This window comes from Salmo salar, chromosome ssa26, assembly GCF_905237065.1.
Source record: "Salmo salar chromosome ssa26, Ssal_v3.1, whole genome shotgun sequence".
NCBI lineage: Eukaryota > Metazoa > Chordata > Actinopteri > Salmoniformes > Salmonidae > Salmo > Salmo salar.
The window spans coordinates 21,243,061-21,259,107 of NC_059467.1; the positions used below are offsets into that span (position 1 = coordinate 21,243,061).

A 16,047-nucleotide genomic window follows, 5' to 3' on the forward strand; every position below is an offset into this window, starting at 1 on the left:
TACAAATAAATGCAGGCTTGGAAGACAACATGATAACCAGTGGTGGAAAAAGTACCCAATTGTCATACTTGAGTAAAAGTAAAGATAGCTTAATAGAAAATGACTCAAGTAAAAGTGAAAGTCATCTGGTAAAATACTACTTGAGTAAAAGTCTAAGTATTTGTTTTTCGATATACTTAAATATGAAAAGTAAATGTAATTGCTAAAATATACTTAAGTATTAAAAGTAAAAGTATCAATAATTAAAAAATCTTTATATTAAGCAAACCAGATGGCCCGATTTTTTTATTTTTTTTATTTTTTTCATTTACTGATAGCCAGGGGGACACTCCAACACTCAGACATAATGTCACGTTCTGACCAGTAAAAGGGTTATTTGTTATTGTAGTTTGGTCAGGACGTGGCAGGGGGGTATTTGTTTTATGTGGTTCGGGGTTTGTTAGTATATGTGTTTATGTAGAGGGGTGTTTGGTTAGAGCATTCCGGGGTGTTTGGGTTATGTTCTTTATTTCGTATTTCTATGCTCTGTCTATGTTGTGTTTTTCTTTGTTGGCCTGGTATGGCTCTCAATCAGGAACAGCTGTACATCATTGTTGCTGATTGAGAGTCATACTTAGGTAGCCTGTTTTCGCCTGTCCCTTTGTGGGAAGTTGTTGTTGCACTGCTGTGTTAGCCTGCAATACTGTTCGTTCGTACGTTTTCTTGTTTTGTTAATTAAGTGTTCTAAATAAAAGAGAAAATGAGCACTTAACCCGCCGCGCCTTGGTCCACTATATACGACGACCGTTACACATAATTTACAAACAAAGCATTTATGTTTAGTGAGTCCACCAGATGAGGCCGTAGGATAACCAGGTCGGTTCTCTTGATAAGTGTGTGAATTGGAACATATTCCTGTGCTGCTAAGCATTCAAAATGTAACAAGTACTTTTTGGGTGTCAGGGAAAATGTATGCTAGAGGATGGTTCTAAGTAAATCTGAATGTACTTTTGAACAGAATTGTTGATAACCTAATATGAATAAGTGCACACACACACATAAATATTAGGCACAGAATATAACACATTGCCCTGGTTCTTCTAACAGACAACATGATAAATGATTTATTGCATATCCAAACTATCCACATGAACTACAACTCCAAAGCCATTTCCACACAAACACACTTTTCCTGAGGAACTGATGCTTACCAGGAATTAAATTCTGAGTAAGCAATAGACCATAGTCACACCTTGCACATTAACAACTGAGTTTCATGGTGGGTTTCCTCTAGTCATCATTCAGCACTGCACTCAGGGCATGATAGCTGTGCATAATGCTCCCCAGATCTGAGGGCATGTGGATCATATTCTCTCAATGATACTCAATCACGTTCCATGGTTGAAACTCTATATCCTTGTTTATTTAGGTATGTGTATGTCCAGGTGAATTATCATTCTAATTCCCAGGCCTCTTATCATTGATCCTGATGAGTCATCAAAGTAAAGGTCTGCTCCAGGTTTTCAAAAGGCATACGGGAAATTAACAAACCATATGCATTAATCACACATGTGTTGTATGCATTAACTTTCGTGTAACTTTACACTAATACCAGTAACACCTGACCAAAGTATACCTATGTCACTCATAAAAAAAATAGAAGTGATCAAGATGTTGGCCTGTGTATTGATTCGCCGACTGATGGTGGCAGAGGAACTCTCCCATACATCTCCCCCATGAATTACTCAACCGTAGAACGCAGCACTGGGTGGGTGGGGTGATGTCCATCTGCTCCGAGGAAAAAGTAATCCCTGCTGCGATCAGGAGCGCAGTCACTTTCCTCTTGGATTAGCACGTAGTTCGACTGGAGGTAGTGACTGAGAGAGTTAGTATGCGAGAACAATTTGAATAAATGGAGTCTTTTAAAAGGAAATTATATCAGCGCTTCCTGTTTTTTGCGTTTTTTCTTCCAATCTCAGGTAAAACAGTTAATATTGTGTTTGAGTTTGTCAAATTGAAATTATAGTGACTGATTTAGTGGTGGGAAAATGCCGAACTGGACATTGGAAGTGTGTCCATACTCATAACGTTACTCCTATCCTAATAGGGGTTGCTATTTACACTGATAAAGAAGTTAGTTGAAGTGTTCTGTACTAACGAATATTCAACATTGAAGAGTTCAGCCTTAGTTGCGATTTCTATAGATGAATGGACGCACTGCCACTGCCCGGAGTTTAGGGGGCAATGAAATGGCCACGCTGACCACTGACTGCTTCGTCTATTGCCCTATGTAGGCTATACATTTAGATAAACACAGAACCTATACACGTTTATGCTTGGTTTTTGCTTGTGTCTTGAGTTACATGATAACCCGGGTTTCTGCATAAAATTGTATACGTGCAGCACAACACAGTAATCAGATACACGTGGATTGTGCAATATTACCAGCCCTGGTTTGAGATATTGATAAACGCAAACGACATATAGGTTAGCTATTCCCAACTCATGTTATGTTCATTCAGTACATACAAATGAATTATTATATCAATATAAAAACTGGCTACTGATTTTCTCTCCATAAATAATCCACTTTGACGTTTGACGCAGTCAATTAAAATAGGCAATTAACAATTAATATAATGTGTAAATTGCTGTGGGAAGTAGCTGTCCCCCGAACATGGTGATCAGCTCAATGTTTAATATATATATATTGAAATTGATATCCAACAATTTAATTAGTGAATGGTGTTGGATTTTTTTCTTCTTCTAGTAGCCTACATCAAACCTTTTTGACAGCTTGTATTTTCCCCCTTAAGCAAATGTGTAGGCCAATTTGATTATCAAAGTGCATGTGGTATTTCTGAAATATATATAGTAGGCTATACTGGCCTATCATTTAAATAGGACATGCTTTCATCTATTCATTTATCTAATCTCCGGTGTTGGACCATAGAGACATGGGATGGGGTCCCACAGCTCAGATGGAACTTGGCCAGATCAAGTATAGTGTTTGTTTATTAGAGAATATGTGTTATAGAAAGTATTCAAGTGTTCTAAAGTGTTATGTGAAGTCTTATACTGTTGAACATGGCTCAAAACATGTTGCCTGGGTTTATTTAGCACTAGGGAATTCTGATAAACCAAAGGTAGGCTACAAGGTTTACTGTGCTAAAGTGTTAAATTAAATGGTTACAAGCTATTTGCATACAAAAGGCATGTAAAAGGATGTGTGAAGGTAGTGTGAATCCCATAGTTATCTCAGAATGGTTCAGAATAAATTAGGAATTGTTTAACATGAAACTATTAGTAGCCAACAGAGCAATTAACATTTCCATTAGGACGTTAGATGGTTGAAGCCATCACATTTGATTTGGAAAATTATAAAGGCTTTTGCTTCCTGCCTGGATTGTTACTTTATTACAGCTGGCAGTCTTATCATTCAAAGGGGAGCTACTTATGAATTTAATGCTGGGGAGTGCAGTAAAACATTTGTGACTGAATGGAGCCATGAAATCAGTGACTTCACAGCTTTATGAGACATGAGTAATAGGATTCAATTGGAGCAGAAAGAAATGAAATAGGAGTGCTGTACCTCAGTACACCGAGACCTGCTTGCTGTTGGATGGGCTCCAAGCCCTTGCCTGCAGGCACTATGATGTTAACATGCTTTCAAGTGTAGATCCTACCAATGCAATATGCCTGTGGACAAAGTAGAGTAGTTGTAGGTCCTGGCCTAGAAATGTCGCTAATTTCATCACATTGTGTCTTCTCCCACTCCAGCCAGGCACTGACTCTGTTCTCTTCTCTTCCCCACAGGTGTTTTGTGTTTTAGTGAGTTATTTTTTATCAAAGAGCCCCAAGATGTTACTGTCATGCGGAAGGATGCCGTTATATTGGACTGTCAGGCGCACGGAGAGTCGCCTATTGCCATCAGGTGGCTTAAAAATGGAGTAAAAGTTGTAGAGAACGAGCGCGTCTATATTCTCTCCAACGGCTCACTTTCTATTTCGGAGGTGGAGAGCAGGAGAGGAGACAAATCAGATGAAGGGTTTTACCAGTGCCTCGCTCAGAACAAGTATGGAGCCATCCTGAGCCAGAAAGTCTGTCTTACAATTGCAAGTAAGTATCATACTGGAGTTGTGTATAAGCATCACATGGAATAATGGAGAAGTTATGCAGGGCCTCCAACCTTTGGGCCACAGAAGATGTACATCATTGGTCATGTTTGTGCCTGGTCATGGGGAACTTCATAAACACAGTAGAAAAGTAGACAACAGTTTACATTGGATGTACATTGTACACTTACTTACTTAAGATAAGTAACATAAACCGTCCACATTCTCTTTCGAATCTCTTAGTTACTGTGTAGTTACATATAATTACCATTTGATGTAACTGAATAGGATCTGTGTGACTTATTTTAATGTGTTTAATACTTTGAAAGGTTAACCAATCCTTACTCTGAGGATGTTATGTCATAGCATGTCATAATAACATTTACTTGATGAACAAAGGAAGTCATGAGTCACAATTGTGTTTTCATCTTGAAAGCATGGTAATGATATCCACTTTAGAGGTGAGCTTAGTACAAGCCCCACACTATCAGCACAAGTTCTTAACTTCTTAGCAGGTATACAACTGAACAAAAGGTTTCATGTACACTCTTAGAAAAAAGGGTTCCAAAAGGGTTCTTCTGCTGTGCCCATAGGAGAACCCTTTTGGGTTCCATGTAGAACCCTCTGTGGAAAGAGTTATACATGGAATCCAAAAGGATCTACCTGGAAACAAAAAAGATTCTTCAAAGGGTTCTCCTATAGGGATAGCCGAATAACCCTTTTAGGTTCTAGATAGCACCTTATTTTCTGAGTGTAGAGCAACAATCCTCTGTGTTGAAATGATGATTTAACAGAGTGAGAGATCTTGCTTGTAGTTATCTGCTAAAATGTTTCAAGCTGACATAGTCATTGGGGAGTAGATGGAGACTTTACACTCTTAACAGGCATAAAATAGGCATTTCCCAGCTCCGAAACTGAGGAAAGGGGGTATTTCTCTCATCACCAGCAGGGTGCTATCATTTTCTATGTAGTCTGGTGCATCTAATCTCTCTTCTTTCTTCACCAGTGTAATGCCCAATGTTGCGTTTTGGGCATTCCGGTTATCTAATCCACCTAATAGCTGAGGAAAGGAAGGCATTGGAGGCTTCAGTGGTGGCATTGGGGGGAAGGGGGGTTACAGCCTTCAAAGTTCGAGGGCCTTAAGCCAAAAAGATACTCTGAGTGGAGGAGAATATGTCCATTGGTGTGCAAATGAGGGAGCTGCAGGTTTGAAAGGTTAGGAGCTGTCCAGGATGCCGGTTACACCAGTGCTAAAGAGCAGATGACCCCTATTCACTGGACTGGGCTTTCATGTCGTTGCTCCACGATCACTGGGAATTGTTCTTTTGGAATGCTTTTTTTCTCTTCCAGTAGCACATATATGAGCCTGCTGCCTATTCTTGTAAAGGGCCAGTGGAGTAGCTTTAGCCAGAGCTGCTCTTTAGGGACCCTGTTCCCGGGTGTCACCACCCCCCAGGCCATGTTTCTTGCTGTGCTTCTTTTGCACAAAAGAATTTGCCTTTTTTTCCCTCCCTTGCATTCCCTTTCACAGGAAAACCTGAGCTTTTACGTGGCACTTAAGACATGCACCCGTCCAAGAATTTTGTGATGGTTACTAATTCTAATTGTACATGGAAAAGTTAAGTCCTGATCCATGTAAAATTGGGCAGGATTGTTGTGAAATGATTTAGTTGTTAAAATTGTTAAAATGATTTACCGCATGGTTCCTGAAGAGCCCACTAGTTGGAATACTATTCTTTAGGAGCACATCTCCTGTCTGATACTGTATGATCCTGACAATCCACTGACAAGTAGATGTTGAGAGACAAGAATGTGTCAGTCCTGGATCAGTTCCTGATAAAATGTTTGCTTTCCAGATAGGCCTAGATTTATATGTAAAAGAGAAAAAGTTACTATTTTTGTATTTTTGGGCCTTTACAAGCACTTTTGAAATTACTCTCAGGGTAATCTCTCATGGACAGATCTACGTAAACATAACCGGTACCATCTCATCCGTTGGGAAGTAATGGGAATTGCTGGATAATGAGCAGCAGTAGTTACAGTGTTTGGGTTTTTCGCCACTGCTTATTTGGACAAATCACGATTGTGCAAGTGTAAGCATCTTTCGTATTCCGGAAGGGGAGGGAACATTTGGCCCGTAACTTGCGAAGAGAGAGGGTGAAGCTCCTCGTTCCGGTTCCGCTCCTCGTTGTAGCATCTCTTGATCCCTTCTCTTAACTTCTATGGGCTACGTGGGACACTAGCGTCTGCGGGACACACTATTCAACAGCCAGTGAAATAGAATGGCATGAAATACAAAACAGCAAAAATCTCATCATCTCATTTTCTCAAACAATCAACTATTTTACACCATTTTAAAGATAAACTTCTCGTTAATCTAACCACATTGTCCGATTTCAAAAAGGCTTTACGGCGAAAGCATACAATTAGATTATGTTAGGACATAAACTTCACAAGAAAAACCACACAGCCATTTTCCAAGCAAGGACATGCATCACAAAAACCAAAAATACAGCTAAAATATTCACTAACCTTTGATGATCTTCATCAGATGGCACTCATAGGACTTCATGTTACACAATACATGTATGTTTTGCTCGATAAAGTTAATATTTATATCCAAAAACTCAATTTTACATTGGTGCGTGATGTTCAGAAAATGTAGTCCCACCAAAACTTCCGGTGAATGAGCACATCAATTTACAAAAATACAAGACGTTGATAAAATTTACAACAGTTATTGAAAGAATTATAGATCTACTTCTCCTTAATGCAACCGCTGTGTCAGATTTTAAAATAGCTTTACGGGGAAAGCACATTTTTCAATATTCTAAGTACATAGCTCAGCCATCAAAGCAAGCTATACAGATACCCGCCAAGTTCTAAACTCAGAATTAGTATTATAAATATTCTCTTACCTTTGCTGATCTTCGTCAGAATGCACTCCCAGGACTCCTACTTCCACAAGAAATGTTATTTTTGTTCGAAATACTCAATTTTTATGTCCAATTACCTCCGTTTTGTTCGTGCGTTAAGATCACTATCCAAAGGCATAACGCGCGAGGGTAAATCCAGACACGAAAAGTCAAATAGTTCCATTAGCATTCGTAGAAACATGTCAAATGTTGTTTACAATCAATCCTTAGGGTCTTTTTAACATAAAACGTTGATAATATTCCAACCAGACAATAGCGTATTCATTACAGAGGAAAAAGAAGGAGCGGCGCGCCAAACGTGCCCGCGCAGTAAACAACTCACTGGTCCCAGGCAGTCCACTCATTGACTGAGCTCCTATTTTCTGCCCAGTAACAGGAGAAGGATGAAACACGTTTCTAAAGGCTGTTGACAGCCAATGGAAGCCTTAGGAAGTGCAACGTGACCCCACAGACACTGTAGTTTCGATAGGGATTCAGAAGAAGAACTACAATTCTCAGATTTCCCAATTCCTGGTTGGATTTTTCTCAGGTTTTTGCCTGCCATATGAGTTCTGTTATACTCACAGACATCATTCAAACAGTTTTAGAAACTTCAGAGTGTTTTCTATCCAAATCTACTAATAATATGCAAATATTTGACTCTGGGCCCGAGTATTAGGCAGTTTACTCTGGGCACGCTTTTCATCCGAAAATGAAAATACTGCCCCCTATACCTTAAAAAGTTAACATGTATGGACCCAAAACTTAATCGAGCACCTGAACAATTACTATCAGGACAATTGAGTGCAATACAACCTCAATCTTTTTTTGTTTTGGAAGATGCCACATAGACTTGTAGATGCTACACCAATAAAATACAGAGTTAAAGAGTCTTGATTTGCATGAGGTACATGAAAATAGTGACTGCCTTAAAGCCACTTAAACGACTCTGACCCTCTCACATGCTATACAGCGAGTTTCAGTCCGGTATTACAGTGGCCTGTGTCCTTACTGTGATTTTTACAGGACACTATGTGTTTGTAGTTTTATTAATTGAGAGGGTTTGCGCTTTTATATTATGAACTTAAGAGGTGATAAAGGCTGCCAGCGGAGTTTATAGGCTTGTTTTAAAGGGACACTTAGAGACCTGCTTGACAGTCTATCTGGAAGCTCATAAAATTTGCACGTACCTGAGAAATGCTCAATGGTAGAAAACAAAGGTGGCAGTGGGGGTTGTCGAGAATCACACACACACACACACATACAGTACACACACACACAATTTTGAATTTGCCGTTCCCTCATACCACAGCCTTTCCTTGAGTGTCTAAATGGCCAAACTTTATTGCATGGCCAGCCAGTGAGGCAGAGGCTAGTGGTCTCCTCACTATGGTTTTCTGCTCTGCTACTCTGAAGAATTAATGAAAAGCTTTTCACTCTGGCCTTCTTTGTCCACCTTGCCCCCAACTGCCCCCTGACTAAAATTAGTTATTTGGGGGCATTTGTTTGTCCAGAGATCAATGGTTAGGACAGCTGGGCCTATTCACTGCTGAAAGGGTAATTATGACAATGGCACGGCAGAGTGTGATTAAACTTTTTAAATTTAGATTTTGTTTTTGGAAATCTAAAATCAAATTTGATTATCCTAACTTCAATTATGCTTTTTCAATCAACTCTTTTTAAGTTGAGAAAGTGACTTTTTGTAAATGATATGACTTTCCGACATGGCCTATTTTTTTTGTATCCTTAGGTCTTAAGATGCTTTTTATTGATGTTACTGTGCCCTAGGTGTCGTTTATGACGCCCCTGTTTGCATTGAAAAACACTCCTCATTGAATGCTGTGAAAAGATTTCAGAGTGAGCGTTACTGTGGCTCTGAGCTTTTCATGTGTTTGCATCCTTCACCAGGAAGATTGTTTGTGCAACATGTGGGGACCTTTTGTACCTTCTGCCCAGAGGCTCTTCTCACCTCTGGCCTTAATAGATATCCCTCACTATCAGTCATGCTGCCAAGTCCTTTCTGACTCTGGCCTTTAGAAAGACTGTGGCATTATTTAACAAAAAATAACACCAAATTCCGTTCATAGTTTTTTAATTGTATTTATTTCACCTTCATTTAACCAGGTAGGCCAGTTGAGAACAAGTTCTCATTTACAACTGCGACCTGGCCAAGATAAAGCAAAGCAGTGTGACAAAAACAACAACACAGAATTACACATAAGGAAACGTACAGTCAATAACACAAAAGAAAAATAGAAAAATCTATTTACAGTGTGTGCAAATGTGGAAGAGTAGGGAGGTAGACAATAAATAGGCCTTAGAGGCGAAAATAATTACAATTTAGCATTAGTACTGGAGTGATAGATGTGCAGATGATGTGCAAGTAGAGATACTGGGGTGCAAAAGAGCAAGAGGGTAAGTAATAATATGGGGATGAGGTAGTCGGGTGTGCTATTTACAGATTGGTTATGTACAGGTACAGGATCGGTAAGCTGCTCTAACAGCTGATGTTTAAAGTTAGAGAGGGAGATATAAGACTCAAGCTTCAGAGATTTTTGCAATTCGTTCCAGTCATTGGCAGCAGAGAACTGGAAGGAAAGGCGGCCAAAGGAAGTGTTGGCTTTGGGGATGACCAGTGCAATATACCTGCCGGAGTGTGTGCTACAGGTGGGTGTTGCTATGGTGACCAGTGAGCTGAGATAAGGCGGGGCTTTACCTAGCAAAGACTTATAGATGACCTGGAGCCAGTGGGTTTGGCGACGGATATGTAGTGAGGGCCAGCCAACGAGAGCATACAGGTCACAGTGGTGGGTAGTATATGGGGCTTTGGTGATAAAACAAATGGCACTGTGATAGACTACATCCAGTTTGCTGAGTAGAGTGTTGGGGACTATTTTGTAAATGACATCGCCGAAGTCAAGGATCGGTAGGATAGTCAGTTTTACGAGGGTATGTTTGGCGGCATGAGTGAAGGAGGTTTTGTTGTGAAATAGGAAGCCGATTCTGCATTTAATTTTGGATTGGAGATGCTTAATGTGAGTCTGAAAGGAGAGTTTACAGTCTAACCAGACACCTAGGTATTTGTTGTTGTCCACATATTCTAGGTCAGAACCGTCCAGAGTAGTGATGCTAGTCGGGTGGGAGGGTGCGGGCAGCAATCGGTTGAAGAGCATGAACTTAGTTTTACTAGCATTTAAAAGCAGTTGGAGGCCACGGAAGAAATGTTGTATGGCGTTAAAGCTTGTTTGGAGGTTTGTTAGCACAGTGTCCAAAGAAGGGCCAGATGTATACAGAATGGTGTCGTCTGCGTAGAGGTGGATCAGAGAATCACCAGCAGCAAGAGCGACATCATTGATATATACAGAGAAAAGAGTCGGCCCGAGAATTGAACCCTGTGGCTCCCCCATAGAGCCTGCCAGAGGTCCGGACAACAGGCCCTCCGATTTGACACACTGAACTCTATCTGAGAAGTAGTTGGTGAACCAGGCGAGGCAGTCATTTGAGAAGCCAAGGCTATTGAGTCTGCCGATAAGAATGCGGTGATTGACAGAGTCGAAAGCCTTGGCCACGTCAATGAAGACGGCTGCACAGTACGGTCTTTTATCGATGGCGGTTAGGATATCGTTTAGGACCTTGAGCGTGGCTGAGGTGCACCCATGACCATCTCGGAAACCAGATTGCATATTGGAGAAGGTACGGTGGGATTTGAAATGGTCGGTGAGATGTTTATTAACTTGGCTTTCGAAGATTTTAGAAAGGCTTTTACGTTATAAAGATTTTCGAAGATTTTTGTTTGACGATTTTAAAAAGGTTTTATGTTATAAATGTGGGAAGACCATCCCTAACACCATCTTAGGCTAGTTCTGTTTTCAGATCTGGTTTCTACTCTTTGAAAATCCCTTTGTCCTCGGAGCAGACGCTCCCACTTTGAAGCCGGGCCTCCTTTTTTTACCTGGTATTTTTCTGAACAAGTAAATGTTACAGTGTTGAGTCAGAGATAATGATTTAAGTCGACCATTACAGGCAGGAAATGGAGGGTTTGAGAAACGTTAAATGTGAGTTGCCCTGAGGGAAACGATGAGAGGGGATTGTGTCTTGATGAACGGCCATGTGACTTAGTAGCTAACCACGTGAGTGCTGTCAATAGGCCTCCTCAGATTGATGGGGTTCTCCGTAGAGACATAGTCTCATGAGTATGATCCCTCCAGGCATCCTAAACCATGTTTCCAGAGGTTCACAGGGCATTACGCAATACACAGACATTGTAAAACCATATCAGTGTCATTACTCATATCCTTATCCATCGGTTCCGATGCAAGGTCTTACTGTGAGTGTGCTGGGATGTTTTTAGTTGATTAGAAAATTAGCTCCCAGTTGTGTTTTTTCGAGGTTACAAAACCAGTGTAGAGAATATATCTCGCTCATTGATGTCATAAGAGAGAATAGATAGGAGGCATAAAATATATAACGAATCACACACACATCCCTGATGAAAAGCATAGACCAGCATAGGTTGGTTCAGCACAGGTGCTGGTTTTGTTGTGTTTTCGTGGTGCCTTCGCTGTGTTTTTGTGGTGACGAGCCTTCGCTATGTTTTTGCTGGTGACCAACTTTACCTGTATTTTTGCTGGTGACCTGCATAATCAATTAATGTACATGCAAAAAAACACAACAAACAATTCTAAAAATCAACTGCAATAGAGCATGCCGGGAAATATGATAATGATGGGCATGGTCAGACCAGCTTGACCAGCTAAAACCAGCTTGGTCACTATTATACTACACCAACATAAGCTGTTATAAGTCCAAAACACAGTGAAGGCTGGTCACCAGTGTCCAAAATACCTCGAAGGCTGATCATCAGCAAAACCTGCTAGACCATACTGGCCAACCAGCATAGCCAGCTAGACCATGCTGGCCAACCAGCATAACCAGCTATAACATGCTGGTCAAACCAGCTTGACCAACATCTGACCAGCATAGACCAACATGGACTAGCAAATACCAGCATGAACCAGCTTGAAATGTATGCTGGTCTATGTCGTTTTTTTTCAGCAGGGATTTGGGACCATTTTTGACTACCCCGAAAAATGACACGCATGTAGTGCAAAGACACTTGGTCTCTGGAGTAAGCATACAGAATACAGGTAAAAAAAAACAGAGTACATGGTTGTAAGGATTCCTAATGCTGAACAGTTTACTAACTTCATATTGTGGTCCACAATAAAGCACCCGAATGACTATTCCACAGCAGACTTCGTGACTCCCACAAAATGGTTGTTTGACCCCACCAGCTCTCTCCGTGTGTGACCACAGCCCCAATGTTTATTTTGGTTGCTAAGGAATGTATTAGACCTGCAAAGGCTCTGCAGCATTAGGACCACAATAAAGGAAAAGCAAGCCTAAAGGCACAGTAATGGATTGAAGTGAATGTTTGAAATAATTATTTAAGAGAAATAAGTCTCTGAGCCTGGCTTCTTTTCTCCCTCATCAGCATCTGGAATGGTTTCCATGGTTTCCTTGGACTGAAGTTCCAGAGGTCCAAGGTTTCTTTAGATTGCCCAATAGATGTTAGGTACTTAGAGTACTCACGATTTAAATCCTCCCTGCAATAATGCTAGACATTCCTTCTCATTTATCAATTACTTCAACAGTCCCCTATCAGTGCCCACTCAATCTACAGGTATGTCTACCCCAAAAATGTGTTATGTTTTCAAGATTTATTCCATTGGCATCATCTCCTATTGGATTTTGAGCACAAAGCCTTATTTTGTGGTGACTTGTTTTCATTTTAGAGAAACAAAGCATGACACAATAATTGATTCAGAGGGGTTGGGTTAAATGCTTAAGACACATTTCAGTTGAATGCATTCAGTTGTACAACTGACTAGGTATCCCCCTTTCCCCTATCCCCTTAATTAAGTAGAAGACTGTACTGATTTGAAAATTGACTGTTTAAAACCAGCACTCTGATGAAGAGATTAGACACAATGAAAGCACTGTCTCTGGTGGGTGAAGGGCTGATGTTGAATGATTGGAGAACTTTGACACCAGATAAGAGATGGGAGGAGGGGGCAAGTGTCCCTGTCTTAACCCCACTCCCCCACTGGCCAGGGGACTGAGAGGTCACAGTGCTCATGGGATATGTGCTTTGTTTGGCCTGGGCCAATGACCATTGGGCTGTTCTGCAGGCTCTATGGAGCTACCTCCAGTAGCCTGCTTCCCGGCCCAGCCCAGCCAAGCCCAGGTCGCCCGGCCAATGATTGATTTGTGGGGCTTTTCAGCATTGCATTCTTCCCCGCAGTTGCCAGGCTGAGCATTCTTTTTCAGGAACCCTTATTATTTATTAAAGGGGGAAAAGACAAACGCGGTGTGGGGTCTTTGCACATTATGAAGGAACTCATCACTCAAGAGTTTCTTGGGTTCTGTTCCATTGGAGGCATTTAATTTGAAACTCATTAAATAGCCTCCTTTAAAGCAACACAAGGAAACAAAGCAAAGGATCGATTGGTCAACAAGCTCCTTTTGTTTCCACTCAGAGTTAAGGTTGGAGGGAGAGAGACTAGCCTGAGCTATTCTTGTTACATTGTGTGGAATACCTAGAACTCATTCCGATGTGTGACGCTGTCACGCCCTGACCTTAGAGATGTTTCTTTTCCTCTAGTTTGGTTAGGGTCAGGGTGTGATATGGGGTGGGCAATCTAGTTTTTCTATTTCTTTGTTTTGGCTGAGTGTGGTTTCCAATCAGAGGCAGCTGTCCATCGTTGTCTCTGATTGGGAACCATACTTAGGCAGCCCTTTTTCCCTCCTTGAGTTGTGGGATCTTGTTTATGTGTAGGTGCAGGTTATGCACTCCATGACGTCACGGTTCGTTTTGTTTGTTCTGTATTGTTTTGGTGAGTTTCCTTTATTAAACATGTGGAATTTTCTGGGATTCTCAGTTCTTTGCCACCCTTTGACCTTTCATAAAATGTGAGCAGCAAGCCAAGGCAGTGCCCATTTACATGAAACCTCAACAGTTTAATATTTACTGCTTGCTTGCTAAACTGTTTCCTCTCAATCCAAGCATTAGGCCATTCATGTGTCATTTGCGTATGACGTCAGGAAAGGAGCGTTCCTCCCCACCCACTCACCCTCCCATACTGAACCCTTCCCTGCCCAGCTCTGTCCACAGCCCACAACACAGATCTGCTGTCCCTCATTTGAATGAATTGCACAAATCAATATTACCATGTCAAACATTTGTCAGATCATAGTAATTATCACTGAAAAAAATGTTTCTAGAAATTGGTTGAAATCAAAACCAAATGCTTAACAGCTTTAATTGTGTTGTCTCTCTCTGACAGGTCTGATGACGTTGAATGCTAAAGTGGTTAAATGTTCTATTGGGTTCAGTACAGAACTGTCAATATTTGGACCTTGAGGATGAGGCCAAGGATTTTTGTTGAAGTCATAAATAGCTGTTCGCTTCTTCCTCTCTCTTGTAATGCTGTCCAAAGGAATCATCCTTCAGTCCTACTGTTTAACACTTACAGTAATGTTATTTGTCCTGTCACTTATGACTCATAAGGGTGGGAGGAATCAATACTCCTTTATACTTTCACTGATTATGAGTAGGGCCCAGAGGGTTTCCTGACCACATGACCTGACCAGGACCAACTCCAGTCCCTACCTAGTCATGCGTAGTGAAGCTGCAGGCCTGGCCCAGGTCATCTGCAGGATTAGGGCCAGTGTTTCCACTCAATTGCGCTGCAGATCGCTTTTGACAAAGCTGCCAGAGCAGATCCCCCGACCAGCCACTCTGGATCTGGCCTCAGTGCTCATCCACCTTGTTCCAATCAGGAGCGAGGAGAAGCCACACACATAGCCAGGGCCTTGAAGTAGATAGAAAGCTCCAGTTCTGTCCCCTGCTTGACCACTTACTGTGTTTGTCTACTGCTAGGAACCGAGAGGCCTGGAGGAAATTAGTGCTGCAGAGCAGAGCTCAGAGCAGAGCTCAGAGCAGCCATTGACCTGTTGACAGATGCCCTGGCTAAACTCTGAGCTCCGATGCCCCTCCAAAAAAAACGTAGGAATGTTTCTGAGTTACAGCTCAGAGAACAACAAAGTAAACCCCTGACCACAGAGGGATGCATCTGAATGCACACATATTCTGACTGTGCACACTATGAACATTTGCTTTATGGTTTGCTTTGCTGTGAAGATATTCTTTGCTTTTTATTATTAGTGGATTATTCATGCTCATTGGGCATGCTCAGTGGCTGTGTTGAACATTTCCATAACAAAACCTCTCCATACAGCCCGTATAGAACACATTCTTTCCACCTCATTACAAGTATTTTTTTTACCTACACAGTAGTGAGGTAGAATTTGTGCCTGTAGTGTGATCCTTCAAGCTATAGTAATTAGAAGAGAGCAAATAGCTGCTCTGAATATTGGATTCCCATTTGTTAAAGAGCATGTCCACTGGTGGGCTGGGATGGGGAGATTTGGGTTGATAGAGCACCCCTGTACTGTGGAGAGATCAGGGGGAAGGGGGACAGAGCTGGCCCCTGAAGTTTCTAAGGGAACCTTTGTCCGGGCTTGACCTGTCCACTGATCTGCTGTTTACTGAGCTTCTGGCTTCAGCAGACCTCTCGAAAACAAAGAGATCGGCCAGCTGGGAGGCAGGGCACGGAATAATTATATAGTTTAGTTCGGACATTGGTGAATGTGTTTTCAGTGTTCACTCACAGATTTTTTTTGTTGCTGTCAAATTTGTTTCTGTTTCTTAAGATAAGGGTGCAAAGTCTGCATGCCGCAAAACCTTAGAGGTTTAAATGGTCATTACTAATAATGGAACACCCATCATTATGTTTTGTGTTAGAGATTTGATTTATTGTGAATCCCCACTTTGTTCATGATCAATAGCAACAGATTTGTTTTGCAACTCGGCACCATCATCTTCACAGTAAAGCAAACCAACATCTCCCATCTGCACAGTGACTAAATGAAGAAAAGCATTATGCAAAGCGTTGTTCTACTGTAGTATGGAATGG

At 41.3% G+C, this 16,047-nt stretch overlaps 1 protein-coding gene across 1 annotated transcript in view; it reads left to right on the forward strand.

Annotated features, from left to right (window-relative positions):
- Positions 1-1,780: 1,780 nt before the first annotated feature.
- LOC106587432 (protogenin A) overlaps positions 1,781-16,047 on the forward strand; it is a 42,145-nt gene continuing 27,878 nt past the window's right edge. The window contains exons 1-2 of the mRNA XM_014175821.2: positions 1,781-1,958; positions 3,796-4,098. Of these exons, the coding sequence (XP_014031296.1) occupies positions 1,892-1,958; positions 3,796-4,098 (370 nt within the window). The 5' untranslated portion in view covers positions 1,781-1,891. The remainder of the gene's footprint in view (positions 1,959-3,795; positions 4,099-16,047) is intronic.